This window comes from Eumetopias jubatus, unplaced genomic scaffold (genome assembly GCF_037043125.1).
Source record: "Eumetopias jubatus isolate StellerSeaLion01/CBP00866 unplaced genomic scaffold, mEumJub1_p1.0 scaffold_17, whole genome shotgun sequence".
In the NCBI taxonomy this organism is placed as follows: domain Eukaryota; kingdom Metazoa; phylum Chordata; class Mammalia; order Carnivora; family Otariidae; genus Eumetopias; species Eumetopias jubatus.
This window is the reverse complement of record NW_028274823.1, coordinates 69,364,174-69,388,351: the sequence shown is the minus strand read 5'-3', so window position 1 is coordinate 69,388,351 and position 24,178 is coordinate 69,364,174. Positions and strand designations below refer to the sequence as shown.

Sequence of the window (24,178 nt, the reverse complement as noted above, 5' to 3'; positions counted from 1 at the left end):
GGAGACAAGCCGTGAGAGACTATGAACTCTGGGAAACAGACTGAGGGCTTCAGAGGGGAGCGGGGTCGGGGGATGGGTTGGCCTGGTGATGGGTATTGAGGGCATGTATTGCAATGAGCACTTGGGTGTTATATGCAAACAATGAATCATGGAATACTACATCAAAAACTAATGAAGTACTGTATGGTGACTAATGTAACATAATAAAAAATTAAGACAGAAAAATTTTTCTTATAAAGATTTTGTGAGGTTTAAATGAGTTTGTCATTGCAACATAAAAGAGGAAAGGTGTATATCTACAATGGAATCATTTGACTTAAACTAAATCTATGTTCTTCTATTTACAGATAGTGCTAGGAAAGAGGGAAAAAACAAAGACTGGTGACTATACTAACTATTTATTTTTAATAAATTCCAGGAAATGGTGTGGAGTAAATAAAGGGCAATTTAAGGCAAGGATATTTAACATTCTATTCTGTTTGCGTTACTGCAACATAACCAAGTTTTCAATTCCCCAGCCTTCCCTAGCCTGCTATACAAATGCCTTGTGTGAGTAGTTTGAGAGTAGTAAATCAAGAAAAAAGAGCTGGGTCCCACTCCTGGCTTTGTATGGAGCAGAAAGAGCACTTGTGGAGAAAAGATGAAATGCTTGGAGAAATACACACTTGGGGCTAGTTCCTATTAAGCACAAGCCCTGGAGAAGTATATTGAACTTCCTATAGGATGTGGGATAGATGGTTCTAAACCAATCATGCTTAGACCCCAAACTAAAAGAATTGAGTTATAAATGGTTATAATATGTAAATTACTTAGTGTAGTGGCTGATATAAACACTCTCATTCTGGGTGTGTGTGTGTATATATATATATATATATATATATATACACACACACACAGTTGAGCGTACCTATTCATGGATTCCATATTTGCAAATTCACCTACTCAGTAAAATTTACTGTAGCCTTAAATCAATATTCATGTCATTTTTGCAATCATTTGTGGACATGCAGAGTAGCAAAAAATTTGAGTTGCCTGATGCACACATTCCCAGCTGAAGTTGAACAAGGCAGTGCTTTGCCTTCATTTCAGTTCTCATATTATAAATGTCCTTTTTGTATTTTATTTTGTGCTATGTTTTTGTATTTTTGTGCCTTTATCTGGTGATATCATTGTTTAAATGGCCCTTGAGCAGGGCTGAACTGCTATCTAGTGTACCTGAGAAGAAGGCTGTGATGTGTCTGACAAAGAAAATACATGTATTAGATAAGCTTTGTTCAGGGATGAGTTATAGTGCTATTGGCCATGATTTTGATGTTAATGAATCAAATATATATATATGTAATATATACATATATATTATATATGTTTTTAAATATATATTAAGTTGTCTTTAAACAGAAACGCACATTAAGATACTCCCGTACAGTGCTGACACTAACCACCCGGAGTTTAGCATCACACTCCACAGGTTAAAGGACAGTCTCCAATAAGACCATTCTTACTTCAGACTTCAGCCACAAGTTTGAGTGCGTATTCATGGATATCACATTTCAAAAACTCTACGGAGAGAGTATGACTATAAGCCAGGTTACAGTGATGCATTTGACATCACTGGAGGGCTGTGAGTAGAAAGCACAGTAAGGAGAGAGGGGGTACTAAACTGACAATAAAACAGCACATTCAAGTTCAAATAGTATTTTAGAATTAAGTAGCTCTTGCACCTAAAAAGTGAACCAAAAGTACTAGTTCAATTAAAAAAAATAGTTTCATCAACTGGAGAACAGTATCTACAATATGTAATAGAAAGTACATGTCTTTTGCATAATTTTTGTCATAGAAACATAAGTTTATATACACTTGAAAGAAAATCAACTGACATTCAAGTCATCGCCAAGGAAGCCCATTAAGACAAGATTGCTTAGGATACCATGTGGTGTATATCTACAATGGAATATTACTCAGCCATCAAAAAGAAGGAAATCTTGCCATCTGCAATGACATGGACAGAGCTAGAGAGTATTATGCTAAGTGAAATAAGTCAGTCAGAGAAAACAAATACCATATCATATGATTTCACTCATAAGTGGAATTTATTTTTTTTAAGATTTTATTTATTTGAGAGCAGAAAGAGAGCATGAGTGGGGGGAGGGGTAGAGGGAAAGGGAGAAGCAGATGCCCTGCTCCAGGATCATGACCTGAGCCAAGGGCAGATACTTAACTAATTGAGCCACCCAGGCAGCTCCACAGGTGGAATTTAAGAAACAAATGAACATAGGAGGAAAAAGGAGGCAAACCAAGGAACACTTTCCTAACTATAGAGAACAAGCCAATAATTACTGGAGGTGAGATGGTTGGGAGAATGGGTTAAACAGGCGATGGGGATTAAGGAGAGCACTTGTGATGAGCACTGGGTATTGTATATAAGTGATGAATCACTAAATTCTCCACCTGAAACTAATATTACACTGTATGTTAATTAACTGGAATTTAAGTAAAAACTTGGAAAAAAAATAAAAGATCGCTTAAAATACCAAACCATTCCCCAGATAACATATTACTACAAATTGAGGATGGCAACACTGTGAGACTACCTAGAGGGTTCTACCTAGGGGAGGTATGGGTGGAAACCTGGGTGAAATTTTTAAAAATGGGAAAACAAATGAGATTTTAAAATTTGCACATGCTGCTTATCCTGCTGCCTCTGTTCTGATCAGCAGAACTAATGCCCACATTGTACACTTGATCTGACATTGTTGCCTGGTGAAAATGTAGACCATGACAAGCCAAGACTCAATATTTTGGTGCCCTATATGAGTTGGTCTGAGATTGGAGCATGTGGTTGATTACATCGTGCCCTTCTTCCGTAGCTGACCACACTAACTGCATTTGGCAATAATAGCAAACTTTATCAGCTTGAAACCTGTTTGCATGTTTCATCATCTTCTCTTGGACCCCCCCCCACCACCACCACCACAAGAAAACGCTGGGGCTAGCCTGCTGAAAGGATGTAAGACATGTCATCCCAGCCATCCTAGACTAGCTCCCAGCCCCCAACTCAGCTGACAGGCCAGCTGACTGTAGAAACTTGAGTAAATCTAGCCAAGATCAGCAGAATCACCCAACTGACTTGCAAATCCATACAAATAATAAAGGGTAGTTGTTAAGCCACTTACATTTTAGGATGTAATGCAGCAATAATTGCTGACAGAGTGGTCAGCCTAGCCCATTACTGAGATTGGTCTCTCTGTCTCTGGCATAACCTGGATGGGTTAGAGTCGACCATAATAGGGAGTGGCAAATGGAAGTTAAGACTGTTGAGAACTAAAAGTTATGGTTTCTTTACAAATCCACAAAAACAAAGATATACTTTTAACTGGATCAAAGCCCTATAAGCTATAAATTAAGGCTATTTACCACAATCTTTAAAATGTTTGAGGTGATAGTTTATTCTTCCATAGATAACGTGTCCACATGATGCTTCCACATTCACCATCTTTTTTGTGCCCATCCCAAAGCACTTTGTCAAATTACATTAGTTTAACAAATAACAATTTTAAAGATCTTCCTGGACACCTGGGTGGCGCAGTCGGTTGAGCGTCCGACTTGTTATCTGTTATCCGCTCAGGTCATGATCTCAGGATTTTGAGACGGGCCCCACGTTGGGCTCCACCAGAGTCTGTTTAAGATTCTCTCTCCCTGGGGCGCCTGGGTGGCTCAGTAGTTAAGTGTCTGCCTTCGGCTCAGGTCATGATCCCAGGGTCCTGGGATCAAGCCCCGCATCGGGCTCCCCCCGCCCCCGCGCCCCCGCTCAGCGGGAAGCCTGCTTCTCCCTCTCCCATTCCCCTTGCTTGTGTTTCCTCTCTCTGTCTCTCTGTCAAATAAAATCTTAAAAAAAAAAAAATCTCTCTCCCTTTCCCTCTGCCCCTGCACCCCATGCTCTCTCTCTAAAAATAAATAAATCTAAAAAAAAAAAAAAGACTTTCTAACTTCTCTTAGAAACACATAGACTTGGGGCACCTGGGTGTCTCAGTCGTTAAGCGTCTGCCTTCGGCTCAGGTCATGATCCCAGGGTCCTGGGATTGAGTCCAGCATCAGGCTCTCTGCTCAGCAGGAAGCCTGCTTCTCCCTCTCCCACTCCCCCTGCCTGTGTTCCCTCTCTCGCTGTCTCTGTCAAATAAATAAATACAATCTTTAAAAAAAAGAAAAAGAAAAAAGGAACACATAGACTCAAAACATTTCAGAGTGTCCAAACCAATTGTACCACATCATTTCTGCCTAAGCAAGTACAATGTAATTAACAAGCATATGCAGACTGTTTTCTTCAGTTGGCAAAGTAGACATCATTTACACACACGAAAAGCTAACAGCACAAGTAGAAAAAGATTAGTCTATTATTATAGGACCCTTAAGACCTGTAAGAGGAAAGTTTAATGGCCTGACATAGCTGATGAACTTTCCTTCCATTCAAGAATGGGCAGTATTAACTTGAGCCATTGCTGGCTGTATTTTCTTACATTCTTTCTCAGCACTCTCCCCGGCTTTCAAATAGCTCTGGTTGCTTGGATCAAAGTGATCCGAGTTCTACTGCACACTCTATACCCAAAGAACTTTTTTAAAATCTTGCCTTAAAAAGTGGTCCATGGGCCAGGAGCATCACAGACCCCATCCAGGCCTGCTGAATCAGAATCTGCATTTTTAATGAAATCCTCAAGTGATTATTTTCACTTACTTCATTTCAGCTTTTATTTAGTTCTTACAGTTAGCTATAGCTAACTAGGGGACTATGGCAATGGGATTCCGTTATTCTCAGCAGTTAGGCAGCCAATCTCAAAAAACTACTTCATATAGTATTGCTCCTTCCCACAGTTCACAATAGCAGGCATAAAAGAGGAATGCCGTATAGCTTTCTGGAGCCTTGACTCACAATTGCAATGAGGCTTTCTCTTGCATTTATCCTCTTCTCTTTCACAGCCCTGCTGGATATGGGTTAAGTATCAGTCATAGCCCCAATAATATTTTATCCCATATTTACACAGTTTTTTTTTTCTTTCTACCAGAGAGTACGTATCTTGAGAACATGTACTGAGTCTCTTATGTGGCTTTTCAAAATCTCCAAAGCCAAATATGGTGCCTAATGTACGGTATGTGTTTGATAGTACCCTCTCTTTTTAATTAATGAATGAAAATAATCAGGTCACTGATTAAGTAGCTGATTCATGAAACTTCAAATACAGGCAAAACTATCTTACCCACTTCTGAAGTTTTACAATTATAGTATATATTTTCACAGCCAAGTCAATTTGTTTCTCCTATAGGTTGATTCCAAAGATTTTAGTATATCTCATAGAAAATGATTCAGGCAAAAAGTTTATATACTTTTTCATTTGCAATGCATGTTTTTGTTTTTTTCTGTTAACAGCTTGTCTTAATCATCCTTGAATCCCTATGATTCCTGTAGTTTCTGGTACATAACATGCACTCAAATATTTGTTGAGTGAGTAAATTATTTTTAAATTACCATGAGTTTGTTAGCATATTACAATTAATGAAGAAAAGCTCCAATGCAAAACATTTTAATAGGTTGTCAAATATACAGTTATTAGAATTATCTAAATATCACTTATAAAAATCAGTATATCACATTAGATGATTCTATAAAATAAAAACACAAATCGCACATTGACAATAACCCCTGCAGTCCAAGAATACCCCCCATCAATACTACAAATTACAAACACATTAAAAAAAAGAAAGACATTGTATAGACATTTCAAACCAAAGTAACTTTGACTACACTAAATACATTCATTCATCAAGTACAATAAATTTAGCATAGTCACTAATACAATTTTAGGTGCAATTTCACATGCTTTCATAAATCTTCCAGTACAACTCCCTATAGTAAAGTGTCTTTGTGCACGCCAATTTCATTTATATGCAGGTGCATTACACATCATACTTGAAACTATTTAACTTCATAATTAAACTTAACATATATTGTAAGTGAACACCAGGCCAAAATTTAATCCCATGATGACAAAGTTTAACAATTAAAATATAAAATTTTTCAAAGTATACTCTAATTTATTTACTCACATGAATGCTATTTCCTCTTATTAGACACTATCAACATAAGTAACAAGAATTAAAACATCAAAAAAATGGAGACTCCAACTGTCCCAAAATATTAGCAAGCATTTTAAGTAACAATATAGTCACTCTGTAAGTCAAAAATTTCATATTCATTGCCAAACTTAAAATACCAGTGGTTTGAAGATGAGACTGAGGACTAAAGTATTTGTACTAAATTGTAAAACCCAATTTAAAAATGTGCAGTAATTTGCTTGTGAATATGTAATGGAATGTTTTTCACAGTAATGTTCTGTTAAAACACTACTCTAAATGGACAGCCTAAAAATAAACGTACCTTTACCGGCAAGAAAAGTGAAAAATTAAGGCCTTTTTATCCCATCTATAATTACTACCTGAACTCAAGAGTCAAATAGAGGTTATAATGCTGCAAAGTATTATTTTTAACCTAACATATTGTCAGTTGCTTCATCTCAGCTCAATAATCATTTCCTTATCTTTACACAAACTCAAATGCTAGTTAACTTTATTATTGTTAAATGCATATTCTTCTGTATGTCTCCTTTAATTAGGTCCCCAAACCCACCCCATCTAGATAGAATGAGAAAATGGTTAGGGCTTTGTCTGAACTGTATATTCAGGGGCCAAAAATGCTGGGCACATGGTAGACATCCACTAAATATTTTTGAATGAAGTAAGAAGCCTGGTCTATAGGCAACTCTATTTGTCTTCCCAAGGACAATTGCTATCTCTTTACATGATCAAATTGACATGTCTTTTTAAAAGAAACTGCTGTCTAGGCTATAAAAATATTATAGGATGTAGTGGAATGATAACTGAGGCTACAAACATATCAAATCAAGGTTAAAGGCACTGGATAAGGAAGATTATTACAAAGCATTGTAAACAATTTTAAAAGCAAATCAAGTTTTAAAGTATCAAATGTCTAACAGCTAAGAGTATTAAAATGAATGACAATGTTTTAAAAACTGGACAAAATTTCTGTAATTTCAGAAATAAAATTGTTTCATACCATTTTCTTTCAACCTGTATTTTCTACAATATTCCAAATCCTAGAAACAAATGTTTTCAGTTGCATGAAATATGAAAATTACAACTGAAATATCTCTGAAAATTAATCCTTTTAAGTTATATTATCAATTTAATATATAGACATTATAGAGATAATATGAACATCATCTTAGAAATCATAAAATAATAAATTACTCAAAATCAGAAAAAAAGTTCTTATTCAGTTGAACCCAATCTAAAGCCCCACAATAGCAAATTGTAGTGTAAAGAGGCATACTAAGTACGATCTTTCTAGACACATAAAATAAAGAATGAATACTGAGTTGAAAATACCACAAGCTCCATGTTAGAGCCACTTAATATACACATTTTCACAACTGTTTCTTGAAAAACTAGATAAAATATTTAGCATTTATCAATTTTTAATTTATTTGAATCTACGCAACTTCCATCCATATTAAAATATCAATTAGTGTACTTTATTATAAAACTATTATACAATTTAAATTTTTATTAGAGAAATGTATTATTCACTATCCACAATTTCTTAAAGTCCTTTTCATGAATGCATTCCATAAGAAATACACTAAAATCATTATTTATGTTTCCTAGGGGAGAAAAACCTATGATAATCCTATTAATCCAAACTATTATCCTTATTATGCTTATTTCTTAAACATATACATGTTTAAATATGCTTGGTGAATAGTGATCATTCTTCCCCACAGCGGTAAATATCAGCATAATGTTAAATGACCGGGCTAGACAGTAAAATATTCACATGTAGATTACATAAACAGATACTTATTCTGTGACATGTAAGCTTACTTATAAAGTAACATAAAATGGGCATTGGATAACAGTGATAAAAATGTAAACCAACAATTAAATGTTAATCCTTTCCCTGAAAAACAAAAGATAAAAGCGCTTGTTTTATTAAAACAAAACGAAAGATGATCTACTGTATCAAAAAGGTAAGACACTGATTTTTACAAAACTGTATTTCCAAATATGGATAAAGAAAATCTAGAAAGCTGATTCACACTTTATTGAGCTAAAATGTGCAAAAAGTCTGGTAATACTTAAATTTATTAGATTCATTGTGCATAGGCTGATACCATCCCATACAAAAAAGCCTCTTGTTAAAAGACTCAAAATTGTTAATTATCTGAGCTTAAAGACTTATTGAACTACTGTCCAAATAACAACAACAACAACAAAAGTCTATATTGTAGGAGAAAAAAAGTAAAATTAAAAAATGACTATTATATTAGGACTTGAAATCCATCCCCACAAAAAAAGCTACAGCCAATACCCATTTAGGCAGTAAAGAAAAATATGAAGTCTCTATGAAAAATACTTATACTGACTCTAAGTAAAATTAAAAACAAATTTTGCTATAACAAAATGTATGTTAATTTTTTTTAAAAGATTTTATTTATTTATTTGACACAGAGAGTTATAGCAAGAGCAGGAACACAAGCAGGGGGAGGACGAGAGGAAGAAGCAGACTCCCCACTGAGCAGGGAGCCCAATGTGGGGCTCAATCCCAGGACCCTGGGATTGTGACCTGAGCTGAAGGCAGACGCATAACGACTGAGCCACCCAGGAGCCCCAAAATGTATATGAATTTTAAAGTAATTCAGGTTTAATAATTTACTAAGCATAGAATCCAGAGCACTGGTACTTCTGTCTGTGCTCAGATATTTGCAAAGTACACTTAGAGATGTTGGGAAGGTGAATAAACATAAAATTGTGATACTTTCTTCCTCACCAAAAAAAACTGCTTAGATTTAAAACTTTAATTTGTAATTCCAGGGGGAAAAGAGGGGAGAAAAGTCCAAGAGCCCACAAATCTAAAACATTTTCCAGGAATATGGCAAAACTGTTAACTACTTAGATGTGTTATTAGTAAATCAAAGTGCAAGTAATGCTTTCATAAAGATCTAACATATTTGTAAATTTAATTTCAAAGTTTTAAACGTTTTCAATAACTAGTTATTTTTTTTAAAAGGTGGTCAATGTGAAACACATAATACTTAAAAATCTAATTTTTCCAGGAAAAATAGCATCCCCCAGCTATCACAAAATTAAATCAGAATTTCTCTCTGGAATAGGATATAAAACTGTTTTGAGTAAGAGTGAAATAGAAGCATGGATTTAGATATGCACCAAACTCATAGAGATGCACTAATTTACATGTAGTACTTTTGATAACATAACACTGGATGGTGTTCTTCACTACTTATTAGAATTCTGAGAAACACTTTTTAGCAACATATATTTATACTACTGCTGAACTAAATGGGGACATATAAATACATGATTTTTAAACGAGAAAATTCTCAAAAGCTATTTAAAAGAGAAATAAGACAAAGCTTCAATCATCTACCTTTTGAAGTTGCAGTTAAGAGGAAAAGGTATTATATGGTTTATAGCACTTTTCACAATGTAGTAATTCCAATTTCACATCAATGAAAGATTTTAAAAGAAAACCATTTTGTTCCTTGCAAATAACTTCTCTCTTCTAACCCTGGCAAGAATAATTAGTGACCTTAATTTCAAGATTTTTGTTGTTGTTGTTGTTCAATTATCTTTCTCATGAAGTATAATATATTGAAATATGCATATTAATGGAAATTAAAGAGAAAATCTGCTTTTGGAATGCAATAATTCTAAATTGCTTTACTAAGAAGCACCTTTTGATATGCTGGTCTGAACTTTTAATATAAAACCTGAACAGTACTTAACTGTTCTGAAGTAGAATTTTCTCCAGTTTTAGTAACTTCATACACATATAGTAATACTAAGGACATCCACCTGTGCTTTCTAGATTTTTAAAAGTGTTCTAATAATGTAATGAGTTTAGATATGGCTCATTGTCAAGGTTGGGTGGACAGAGATTTCATGACAAATTGGCTACAGAAAGCTAAATTAACTCTTAATGGCTGAATAATGGTTTGCATTTTGCTTCAGCCAAACAGATGTTTAAGCCATGACCACCACATTCCCTGCTTAAGATTCCTCTTTCTTTATTCTTCATAGTTTTCTAATGAACAAATAATTAGTTTTCCTGAGTAAGATTATAAAAAGATAACCCTTCTACCAAAAGTATAAAGACAAAATGTAGACTCACAATATAAATTTTTTTACATAGCTTTACAAGTACAGAGATATTGACTGCTGTTCTTGATTGCTCCTTCCCTTAAAAAGACTGCAGCAAAGGATTCAATTGTCTAAAATACTTTGCAGTACGGTAATTAAATGCCTCAGCCCATAAACATATCCCTCATCTATTGTGTTGCTAGGGAACACATGAGCAAAATCTATCATTCGCACTTCTGCTTCTGAAATCTCTTGGCAACCAGTGGGAAGATGATAAAAAACTTTTTCCAGTTGGGAAAGTACATTTCCATTTAAATGTTCCTGTGACATGCTTTTCCACCCATTGTCTTGCTCTATATTTTCAACTTTCAATGAAGTCTGACTGTGATGCTTTTTTGAACACATTTTTCTGTGACGAGCATACATCTTGGACAAGCTTTTGCCTACTGAAGCATCTATTTTTCCATTCTCTGTGGAATTTAACACATGAAAGTTATTATTGTACTCCAGTACATCTGTGTCTGACAGCTGCCCTTTGGACAAAAACTTTTCTACCAAAGTTCTGTCATTCGATTTTGTAGGAGTGGGCCGAGATGAACCTTCATAAACAAACAGTAATGAACTTGCATAAAAGTTAAGTTGCTTCTGATTTTCGAACCACTGCAGAATATTCTCAATCTTCTGAATACTGGCAGCAACAGCATCTTTTCTTAAGCAGAATCCATTATGGAAAAACCTGGAGACTCCTATAAACAAGAAAATATTAGGATTATAATGAAATTACGAACTAGCTATCATGTGGGAAATAAACTCATCTTAGATACAATTCGTCAATTTCTTCCCTTTACCCCTTGCAATTAGCCGAATAGGCAAAATTCTAGTCAGACATAGAAACCTGGACCACAACTTAATTTCTAGTGAAGATTCTTTTACTAGAAAATGACACTTATGTAAAGTGAAATATACTATTTAGATTAAAAAAATTATTACACAAAGACTGGTAGTTTAGTTCTCTCTCTATATATTCTCTTTAGGAATGTGATTCCAAGATTTGCTTCATTTGCTGGTGTGAGGGATTTATTTTTTACTAAGATTACTTGTTAGAATCACATTCAAGACCTAATCTAAAACCTAGAGTCAAATTACAACTACTTGTAATGGCATCAATAGCCCATTACCAAAATACCAAGTCATAACTATAATAAATCCTTTCTGTTCTTAATAATATTGATTAAATCAGTCTTCACAAAAGTTAAGCTCACTTTGGGGATCAATACTACCCCAGGTTGAATATGTTATTCAAAATTGAGACTTTTACATGTTTTAACCTATCAGATTATTAAGCCTCTTTTAAAGTTATTTATGCCTATTTTATCCTATTTGAGAATTTATGGGCATATATAATTTCATTTCTGCTCTTAAATAGTTTGTTCCCCCACTCTGGGACAGAAATTGCTAAAGACGTATATTCACATTAGCCTGCAAAATATTTTAATAAAGAGTCAATCTGAGTATTACCTGCTATTGGTTAAGTAAACCAAGGCAAATACTGTTAAGATCACACTGTGTATATTTGTTTTCTATATATAAAATTAAAATTTTTCGGGGCGCCTAGGTGGCTCAATTGTTAAGCATCTGCCTTTGGCTCAGGTCATGATCTCAGGGTCCTGGGATCAAGCCCTGCATCGGGCTCCCTGCTCGCTGGGAAGTCTGCTTCTCCCTCTCCCATTCCCCCCTGCTTGTGTTCTGTCTCTCACTGTGTCTCTCTCTGTCAAATAAATAAATAAAACCTTTAAAAAAAAAATTAAAATTTTTCTTCAAACTATTACACTACACATAAGCTCTTTCCCATCTTAGGCAAAGCTAAGAATAAACTTCTTAATAGAATATTATTTCCAGAAATCTATTAAGGTCTTATTGCTTTTGTAATAGCTTGGCTATAACTATTTTAGAGGCATGTATGTTAATTGACTTTAAACTACTTCTAATGCCATTTATTTATTATGTAGTTCTAGAAGCTTATAATATACAGCGAAACTAGACATGGGAGATTTCAATAAAAATACATTACATACAACAATACACACTTTAAAGTTTTTTATGTAAAAAGCAGTTTTAATACACTGATTTACATACTAAGATTTGAAAGACAACCTCTAGTTTCAGGACTCAAACTATATGGCTGGTTCACAGATGTTCATTATTTTTTTATGTATAATAATAAATAAGAAATGTGCTAAAATGTATAAGAAGGCATTCATGGATCCCTGGTTTTGGTGTATTATAAACCAGGGATTATGAATAATTCAATTGTGTAAATTTAAGGATTTATGTTTATTTATTATGGATTGAGTCATTATACCATCAGTATACCAAAGAATTAAGATTGAAATTACTTTAGAATTATTTTGATAACTGTGCAGCAATAAAAGTATTGAAATAGGTTTTTCAATCCTTACCATCCTTTAGAGTTTCTTTTGTTAAGCTTCTTCCATAGTGCTGGTTTTGTGTCTCATAGCTGTCAGAATGAACATGGTAAACCTGTGAGAAAAAGCACTGAATATTAAAAACTAATCGTCCTTGACCATGTGGGGTTTACCCAGCAATGCAAGGATAGTTAAAGATGGGAAGATCTACTCATATTTCATTCTAATAGATTTAAGAAGAAAAAAATCGTATCATATCAATGGATGCTGAAAAGGCAATTAAAAAATTTACATCCTCTATTGATGAAAACTCTTTAAAAAGACTGATGAATATTTCCAATATGAAAGAATTAGCGACATCAATCCACCAGAAGTTATCCTCAAGTTTGAAAAGGAAATAAGGAAACATCCTGTCCTAAAATACATGAAGCTTTCAGAAAAAGTATTCTACCACAATGTTTTTTTTATCATCTATCTAATATTGTTCTGGAATTTCTAGCAAATATAAATAGACAAGAGAAAGGGTGTAATAACTTAGAATGAAGGAGATAAAAATATGACTTTTTCTAGATAATGGCTGTGTGTTGGAAAATCAACTGAAAAACTAATACAAACAATAAGAACTTGAAATGGTGACCGAGTACAAATTGGTACACAGAAATAAGCTTTCATATTTACAAATAATCAGAATATGTAATGCAAGACCCCATTTACAAGTGCAACAACAAAAAAATAAAACATAGAAATTAAGTAAGTGTAAGTCTATATAAAGATATCGTTTAAACATTCCTAAGAACATCCATTGTTCTCAAAGCTCAACATCATAAAAGATATCAATTCTACTTAAATTAATCAACAACTAAAATGAGATTATAATAAAACAACTTTTTTTAATCATACAAGCTAATTCTGAAGTTCATGTTAAGAAAAACAAGAACAGGCAGGAAATCCAAGTAAGAACAATGAGGGAATAGCTTTGCCATGCTACTAGATATTAAAACATATTTTATTTATATTTTCCAACTTTATTGAGGCATGTATGAGAAATACAATTATATATAGTGTACATGATTATTTGCTATACATACTGTATAATGATTCCTAAGATCAAGATAATTAACACATGCATTACCTCACAGTTAACTCACTTTGTGTGCATGTGTGGTGAAAAGGCTTAAGAGCTACTCTCAGCCAATTTCAAGTATACAGTACTGTATTATTAACTATAGTCACCATGTATACATCAGGTCCTCAGAACTTATTCGTCCTGTAACTGAAAGTTTGTACCCTTTGACCTACATCTCCCCATTTCCCCCTCCCCCAAACTCCTAGGAGCCACCATTCTGTTTCCATGAAATTGGTTTCTTTTTTTTTTTTTTTGGTTCACATATAAGTGGTATCACACATCATTTGTCTTTCTTTGGTTAATTGCACTTAGCGAAATACCCTCCAGGTTCATCCATACTGTTGCACAGCAGAATTTCCTTCTTTCTTGTGGCTGAATGATATTCCATTGTGTGTGTGTGTATAGACACAAACCACATCTTTATCTATTCATCTGTAGGTGATACTTAGATTGTTTCCATATCTTGGCTATAATTGATAATGCGGCAATAAACATGGGAGTGCAGATATCTCCAAGACATTGATTTCATTAAAGCGTATCTTTAGAATCAAATATATGAGAAGTTTGTATGTGATAACAGTATTTTAAATCAGCAGAAAAAGATAATTTATTAAATAGTGATAGTGTCTTTAGGTAGTGATCTGGAAAAAAGTAAGTTGTATTTATACCTTATACCAGGATAAATTCCAAAAACATCAAGCACAAAGTGAAATGATAAAAGTGTTCCCACAAAGATGGAAGAATCCTTGAATAACTGATACTAAGGAAGGCATTTCCAACCAAAACTCAGAAATTTCCTTCATATACAATATGTTTTTAAAAATGGTCATAGTGGGCGCCTGGGTGGCTCAGTCATTAGGCGTCTGCCTTCGGCTCAGGTCATGATCCCAGGGTCCTGGGATCGAGCCCAGCATCAGGCTCTCTGCTCGGCGGGAAGCCTGCTTCTCCCTCCCCCATTCCCCCTGCTTGTGTTTCCTCTCTCGCTGTGTCTCTGTCAGATAAATAAAATCTTTAAAAAAAAAATGTTCATAGTGTTTTTGCCAAGCAGAAATCAAAAGACAAATAGACACAGAGAAAAGGTATTCAAAATTTATATAATGAACAAAGGGCATGATTACTCTTACTGGAAAATGAATAAAGGATCTAACAGTTCACATAAATCAAACAGCTCTCAAACATACCAGGAGTATGGCCCTCCCCCAAATCGTGAAAAATCAAGTGTCCCGGACTTTGCCAAATGTCACCCTGGAACATAACTGCCCCTGGTTCAAAACCACTGCTCTGTATCAGGCAGACTGCCAATATCTACCAAAATTATAAATGCATATAAGCCCAGCAATTCCCCTCTAGGAACTTGTCCCATAAATACGCTTGCATACTGGTGAAATGAGGTAGGTCTCGTTTACTCATTTTTAACATTATTTGTAATAGCAAAAGACTGGAAACAATCAAAGGGAGCTGGTGAAATCGTGGTATAATAACAGTGTGCCACTGTGGAGAGATCTTTATGATACATTAAATGGGAAAAAAAAAGCAAGATACAAAACCGTGTTCAAAGGAGGTTTTATGATAAAATAACACATATATGCAGTATTTGTATATGTTAAAAAATATCTCTGGAAGGATACACTGAGGAAAAAATATAACATCCTATGTGGAAGGTGAATTCTCACTGTGTATGTTTCTATACTTTCTGGAGTTTGAAGCATACAACAATGTACCTTCTCAAATTTTAATAAATATATATTTTTTAAAGATTTATTATTTTTGAGAGAGAGAGCAAGACAGCACATGCACGAGTGGGTGGAGGGGCAGCGGGAGAGAATCTCAAGCAGACTCCCCGGTGAGTGCAGAGCCTCACTTGGGGTTCGTTCTCATGACCCATTAGATTATGACCTGAGCCAAAACCAGAGTCACACGCTTAACCGGCTGAGCCATCCAGGCACCCCTTAAATATTTTTTTTTTTTTAAAGATTTTTTTTATTATTTATTTATTTGACAGAGAGAGAGACAGCGAGAGCAGGAACACAAGCAGGGGGAGTGGGAGAGGGAGAAGCAGGCTTCCCGCAGAGCAGGGAGCCCGATGCGGGACTCGATCCCAGGACCCTGGGATCATGACCTGAGCTGAAGGCAGACGCCCAACGACTGAGCCACCCAGGCGCCCCTAAATAAGTATTTTTAAGAAGCACTAAGAATATATTGATTTAGGAATTGTTATTTTAAACCTTTTAGTCTGTTATACTAATTACTAATTTCAAATGCTATACTTAACTGAAAAAGTTCAGTTACAACCATGTTCTTAAACATACACATACATATTGCCTATTGAAGAAATACAGTTTATCACTGGGCAAAGTGTTACTATGAATAATAGAAGAAGGCACTTTATAAACATCAAAAATTACATTTGGCTACAGGAAAATTATTTTTATAAGAACAATTAAGTACATCCAAAATGTGTTTTTAAGAAAACCACTCATGTTCTCTATACACATAAATAGGTTTAAAAGAGGATTCTTGAAAAATATAAACAAATTAATTAAATAAAAGAGAATTTCCAATATGATAGAGGTGTTAGCTAACCTAATGCTAAGGTGGTAACCATATTGTAATATATAAATGTATCAAATCAACATGTTGTACACCTTAAAATTATATAATGTTATATGTCAATTATATGGCAAGAAAAAAGGATGAAATTGAGAAAATTAATAATCTGAATAAATTAATACAAAATATGAGAAGAATTTTCAAATCACAGTTATGTGAACATAAACTAGAAAATGTACAAAAAAAACATGATTTTCAAAATAAAACCTTTTTTACTAATTCAGGGGTGTAATTATCGGAGCTAAATTATATTTCACATATGAGAATCTAAATTTCACATACAGACTAAAGTTAAATAGTTTTAGTGGAACTCCTTTATTGATATTCTCTCTTCCTCTATTTCTAACTTTACAGTTAACACTGGAATGGGAAGAGATAGGAGAATTTCTCTATCTCTACCGACTGCCCAGTCTTGGTCAGCAGCAAAGATATTTGTAAATCAAAAGTTACACACCAACCTTGAAAACATCTAAATATGTAGCAAAAAAAAAGAATTTTTTTAATGGAAAGGAAAGTTGGGAGACATGAGTAGGGCAGAATAACGAGCAAAAACTGGGGAGCCTGGCTGGCTCTGTCAGTGGAGCCTACTTAAAAACAAACAAAAAACAAAACAACAACAAAAAACAAGCAAAAGGAAGTTCTAGCACTTCCTGGATTATATTTCACCATAAGTGAAATATAAACATTTTATGTGAACTTACATCTGAGGCAAACAAATACAAATATCTTTAGCAAAACACCTTCCTATTAAGTCAATTCAAATTTGAAAGGTTACTATCATCCATTATTATAAAGAAAAAAAGATATACAGAGTCTGATCTTTAGACAATGTGATCAATAAATACCAAAAGAGAAGAATCTTTTCCCCAAGTAACTAGGAACCAGTAATTAAGAAAAGGTACTTCTCTCCAAAAAGTATGTCAAAACTTTAAGCTGTTGCCAAAAATACACTGGAACATCTGAAAATTAAATCATTTAAAGTCTTGAATTATATGTTTTATTTTTTTTTTAAGATTTTATTTATTTATTTGACAGAGACACCGCAAGAGAGGGAACACAAGCAGGGGGAGTGGGGGAGGGAGAAGCAGGCTTCCCGCTGAGCAGGGAGCCTGATGCAGGGCTCAATCCCAGGACACCAGGATCATGACCTGAGCCAAAGGCAGACGCTTAACGACTGAGCCACCCAGGCGCCCCGAATTATGTTTTAAAGAAATTTTAGGTAAATTTCTACAAACTACATTTTAATTACTTTTAGCTAATAAATATAATAAATTCCTGTAATTACATAGCTCTTGTTTTCAGAATACAAAACTGGAAAATTAAACAAGAATGTATACAATAGTCAATCCATAAGGACACTATTTCAAAACCCAGTAAGTCCTAAAGCAGGTTGCTGATATACTAACTTCTCTCGTCTGATACTATAAGATAATATATACCCCACCTACCTATATACAGTATGTTTCAGTTACCTTACATAAACTCCTATCTCACAATATGCAATTTTCTACCTGTTACTTTCCCTTGTTGCCAGTTCAAAAGACAGGTATCACCTGCTTTTCAAGTTTGTGTGACGCCACTTTACTTTTACAAAAGAACTACATTAGTATCCATTTTTGCTAACCAAAAGAGGTCCAAAGAGGATTTTCACTTTTATAAAGAAAGGCAAAAAGTGAAAATAGTGTTCAGCCTTTGTTTTGTAGTAACTGTTACAGAGGCAACAGCAAGAACAGCACCACCAAACTCCTTCCCAGGGAACTGCACTCAGCATTCCAGTATCACGCAGCCATACCTCTGAACTGTCTGTGAGTATCTGTGCTTTATGTTGATGAATTTTGTGTATCCATTAGCAAGATGTAGCCTAAGGTATCAGAAAAGCCTGAGGAGTTATTTTTTGGGTGTGGGAACACTCAAAATTTTTCCATAAAAATTATGGTAACTGAGTTTTCACTTGATGCCATTTCAGATTACAAAAAGTTTCATGGGAACACTCTACTTTCAGAGAGCAGGGAAAAACTGTACCATCTTTTCTAAAGTCACTCTATAACCCTTGCTCTTATAGGCCCTACTCCGTTTCTATGTCTTTTATAACACATATCTCAATAAATCTTGTTATTAAATCAATGATGAGTCTTTTATATTTTAAAGATTTTTTTTCATTTTTTAAGTCATCTCTACACCCAGCATGTGGCTCAAACTCACAATCCTGAAACCAAGAGTTGTATGCTCCACTAACTGGGCCAGCCAGGCACCTAAAAATTAATCTTTTTTTTTAAAGATTTTCTTTTCTTTTTTAATTTAAATTTTAGTTAACATACAATGCAATATTGGTTTCTGGAGTAGAATTCAGTGATTCATCACTTACATACCATACCCAGTGCTCATCACATCAAGTGCCCTCTTTAATATCCATCTAGCCCATTCCCCACCCTCCTCCCTCCATCAACCCTGTTTGTTCTCTACCATTAAGAGTCTCTGTGGCTTCTTTCCCTCTCTCCTTTATTTCTTTTTCCCCTTCCCATATGTTCATCTGTTTTCTTTCTTAAATTTCACATGAATGAGCTCATATGGTATTTGTCTTTCTATGACTTATTTCACTTAGCATACTACATTCTAGCTCCATCCATGTTGTTGCAAATGGCAAGATTTCATTTTTCTTGGAGTCTAATCATATACACCATCTTGGGATCAATGAAATATAGTATAATTACTGAAAGTCATTAAATATAAAGAATTCCTAGAGGCACCTGGGTGGCTCAGTAGGTTAAGCATCCAACTCTTGATTTTGGTTCAGCTCATGATCTCAGGGCCGTGAGACTGAGCCCCGTGTCAGGCTTTGCGCTGGGCATGGAGCCTGCTTAAGATTCTCTCTCTCTTCCTCTGCCCTTCCCCCTGCTTGCGCACCCTCTCTCTCTCAAAAATAAATAAATAAATAAATACATATAAAAAAATAAAGAAAGATCCTAAATCAGCACAGAAAATTGGCGAGTTATTCTACCCACAAAACCTCTTCTACTACTGGCTGAACACAATAGAAAAATACTTAAATATATTTTAAACATTTGATATATTTGATAAACCAGTCTAGTCAGTGCTATCAAGGGATTTTTTTGTTTAGAGGCATGACTTTCCTGCGGGAAAAATTTTAAACTTTAGAGTGTTCATTCTAAAATTACCCAACTCTGGGGCACCTGGGTGGCTCAGTCATTAAGTGTCCGCCTTCCGCTCAGGGATCGAGCCCCACATTGGGCTCCCTGCTCTGCAGGGGGCCTGCTTCTCCCTCTCCCACTCCCCCTGCTTGTATTCCCTCTTTCCGTGTCTCTCTTTGTCAAATAAATAAATAAAATCTTTAAAAAAAATAAGATCAAATTATCCAACTCTATTATTAGTCTACAAATCCACTGTGACTAAAGAGTTCAATGAATTTACCACCTTCCAAAGAAGTAAACTATGAAAAATTTAACCTTAACATTATTCCTATTAAAATTCAAGGTTTATCTCCTAATTTTAATATCCTAGAATTGTATAAGTAAATCTATACTCACATCATTTTCATTTATTATCTCATACTTCAATCATATCCTTTCTCAGATAATTGAACAATATGTTAACTATTGTATAAAGGAAGTTATGAGTACAAAAATAACGGGAACACAAATTGATCCAGTATGATCGCCACCAAAATCCAAACTGGCATTTTTTTTGCAGGAACTGACAATTACAACTTAATCCTAAAATTCACGTGTAAATTTAAGGGGGATCCAGAATTAGTCAAAACAATCTTGAAAAAAGGAAGAATAAAATTAGAGCTGTCACAATTTCTGATTTCAAAGTTTACTCCAAGGCTACATTAATAGTGTGGTTCCAAAAAAATATTTGCAAATCATATATTTGATAAGGGATTAATATCTAAAATATAAAAGTACTCACACAATGTAATAGAAAAAATCTAGTTAAAAAAATGGGCAGAGGAACTAAATAGACATTTTTTCCAAGGAAAATATCCAAATAGTGAACAGGAACATCAAAACGTTCTCAACATCACTAATCTCAGGGAAACACGAATCAAGACCACAATGACATTACCTCACACCTGTTAGAATGGCTACCATCAAAAGGGAATTACACTCCTTCCCTGGGAATTATACTCAGCATCTCAGCACCAAGCCATCAGAGCTTTTATGAAAAACAGTACAGAGGTTCCTCAAAAAATTAAAAATAGAACTACCACATGATCCAGCAATTCTACTTCTGGGTATATATTCAAGAAAATGAAAACAGAATTATCAGAGAGATAATTATCATAGAACTAGGGGGAGTTGAAAGCCTGGAAGAAAAAGAGGGGTGACTGCTAGTAGGTATGGCATTTCTTTTGAGGGTGATAAAAATATTCTGAAGTTGAATGTGGTGATGGTCATCCAACTCCACAAATATACTAAAACCAGTTTACCATATATTTAAATGAGTGAGTTGAAGGATATGGAAATTATATCTCAATAAAGTTGTTATTAAAAAAATACAAACAGAAGAACTACTTCTCTGGGGAAACCACATACCCCAAGAATGCCAAATCACACAATGTCTTATTTATCCTCTGTATATGTACCCTAAAGGTAACGGAAACCCACTGAAGAGTTTTTAAATAGGGTAATGTCCTAATTAGATATACCTTTTGCAATGTTTGATGAACAGACTGGAAGAGAGCAAAACTGAACTTGAGAGATCAATTAAGAATAGAGTCTGGAGATGGATAATGGGACTCAAGAGATGTTTGGAAATTAAGATCAACAGAACTGATGGATGGTTCTGAGATGTTATATTACTCCAAGTTTTCGCCTTTGTAAAACTGTATGTATGGTGATGCCATTTACTGGGATAGGGAATAACAGAGATGTTACTATTGTTGTGGTTGTTAGTTTGCAAAAGGGATGTGTGTCAGTTTTTAATGTATTCATTCTAGATGTCTTTACATTATCCAAGTAAAGGTCAGATTAGGAGAGCAAAGAAAAACCAGAGGCAGAAGATATACATTATTATATTACATTATATTACACATATACATGTTACCAGTGTAAGTGAAAATGAACCAATTAAGAATAAAAGACACTGCTTAGGAAGAAACAGAAAGAAAAAAGAAGGAGTAAAATGGAACTGAGCAGAATACCTCAACATTTAAAGAATAAACAGAAAGAAATAAGGTGGTAAAGAAGACTGCAAAGTGGTCTTAGGAAACAGCCAGGAGAGGGTGTCATGAACACTCGAGGAAAAGTTTTAAGGAGGACTTAGTTAGCTTTGAAAGCTGCTTTTCAAAGTAAAGTGAGTAATGAAAAATGTCATTTGGACCTAGTAACAGTGAAGATTGTTAAGGTCTTTAGGGACCTTAGTGAGGAGCAAATCTGGAGGGATGATCAAACAGAAGCCAGACCGGAATAAGTTTAAGAATATTGAGTGGAGGGGTGCCTGGGTGGCTCAGTCCATTAAGCGTCCGACTCTTCATTTTGGCTCAGGTCATGATCTCAGGGTCATGAGATCGAGCCCTGTGTCAGGCTCCGAGTTCAGCACAGAGTCAGCTTGAGATTCTCTCTCTCCTTCTCTCTGCCCTTCCCCCCACTTGCAGGATGCACATGCGTGCTCTTTCTTTCAAATAAATAAATAAAATCTTTTTTTAAAAAAATAAAAGAACACTGAGTGGAAACACAATAGAAATAACTAGTTCAGCTGCGAAGGGGAGGCAAGTCAAATCCACTGCTGGAGAGCAGAGCACAGTAAAGGCAGGTTTTGAGGTTTTGTTACTGGAAACATTGAGTAATTTGAACATATTCAAAACAAAGTTAAAGAGTCAGTAGATAGAGACAGAAGTTGAAGATATAAGAAAAACAAGAGAGAATCAATAGTATTAGGTTCCTGAAGAGGTGGTAGGACTGAGGTCCAGAGGACACAGGGAAGGGCTATGCTTAGACTAGAGGATGAAAAATTCTTCAATGTGACAGGAAGAAATAAGAGGGAATGAAAGTACTTGCAGGTTAGGTATGTACATCTGTTAGCAGAACATTAAAGGAAATCCTGTCTGATAGCTTTTATTTTTCCTGAAGCAGAAGGCAAATTCATCTGCTAAGAGTGAGAAGGAAAGTGGGAGGGTGAGAGATCTGACAACAGTGAAGGTTTAAATAGTTGCCCAGTTATAGTACTGTGGGATGTTTATTCCTTGTTTAACATTATTCCATAACCCTTTTTTTTCTTTACCATATACCCACAATTAATTATAGTTTTCTAAATGAAATACCTGTACAACACTTCTTTGGTTTTATTTATAATCAGAATACCAAATTCAACTGTGCTGTTATTACCATCACATTAACAATTCATCTATAATACTTTTGTATTATAGTTTAAAAGTCAAAAGGAACACCTATATATATCATCTTACATGATGAATTTCAAAACTGGCCATTATGCTTATATAGGTAAGCAATCATTTATCATATATACAAATTTTACCTCCATACAGCTAGAAGGCATACCATTTATTCAGAGGATTTTATTCCACATTACTTAACTGTGGCATACTGTTTGCAAAGATGGCCTGAACAATCCTTCCCATCCTTGTGTGCACTGCCATTTATATTGTGACTTTTCTATTCCCACCAACAGAAACGGAGTCTATTTCTCTTCCCTATCAATATGGGCTGGCCCTGTGATATACTTTGTCCTACAGATGTGACATCAAACGACTTCCTAATGTAGATTTCAAGAGACCTTAGAGCTCTCAATCTTGCCTTCTTGGAATATGAAGATGCTCCGGCTAGCTTTCTGGAACATGAGAGATGACAGGGAAAAAGGCCCAGGCAACATTACAATCTCCCAGACATGACAGTGAGGTCATTGTAGACCATCTAGCCCTATAGCTGGGTCATCAAATGAGCAGAGCCGTGTGAAGGACCCTAAGTGAGATCAGCAAATTGTCTACCTGAGCCCAACTCAAACCGTCAACCAACAGAATCATGAGCAAATAAAACAACTGTTTTAAAATACAGTCTGAAGAAATAACCTAATTTTAAATTTCCCTTTTCTATTTTAAAAATACAGAAAAAACTGAATATATAAACTTATTACTTTTCTCACGGAAAAATCATAAATAATATCACATTTACTTATCACATTATTTTGCACCTAAACTTAAGTTTCTTTGAAACAAAATTACCAGAGTCAGGGTCTTGTGGTTCAGCCATTCATTCATTAATTATATACTATGTGTCAGAATAACTCCAGACACTGACCACATATTAGTGAACAAAGGAGACTAAAACCCTGCCTGTACTGGGGAGATATGGACAACCCAAATCCAAAATAATATGTAAGTATTATAATAACATCTATATTTTTCAAGGGAGGAACATGTAAAGAGAAATGTTACCAATAATCACTCTTACCCTCATGCCAAGCACCAAGAACCCAATCTCTTCCATTAATGGGTACTTGCTGACCTGTTGCTTAATCTTCTCAGATGAGGCAAAAGGATCATAACTCTTTCGCCCTATCTTTACATCCATTATACAGGGCTTATTAAATTTATGGGTCACATCTTCCAGTTTTAAGTATAAATCTGTTATTAAAGAAAAACCTTAATTAGTAATAAGCAAACATATTACTACCCAAATAACTGCCAGGGGAAAACAAGATGAGGAAATCTTAAAACTTAGAAAAAAATTAAATCCAGAGTCAATAATTATTATTACTCTGAAAAAAAAAATGACCAACAAATTTGTAACAAGTATAAATATCACAGAGA

General features: G+C 34.8%; 1 protein-coding gene across 1 annotated transcript in view; it reads right to left on the bottom strand.

Annotated features, from left to right (window-relative positions):
- Positions 1-3,421: 3,421 nt before the first annotated feature.
- The window catches only part of IPMK (inositol polyphosphate multikinase), a 50,455-nt gene continuing 29,698 nt past the window's right edge, over positions 3,422-24,178 (bottom strand). Inside the window, exons 4-6 of the mRNA XM_028123995.2 lie at positions 23,820-23,992; positions 12,687-12,768; positions 3,422-10,973 (exon numbers count right to left, since the gene is read on the bottom strand). Coding sequence (XP_027979796.1) covers positions 10,351-10,973; positions 12,687-12,768; positions 23,820-23,992 — 878 coding nt within the window. The 3' untranslated portion in view covers positions 3,422-10,350. The remainder of the gene's footprint in view (positions 10,974-12,686; positions 12,769-23,819; positions 23,993-24,178) is intronic.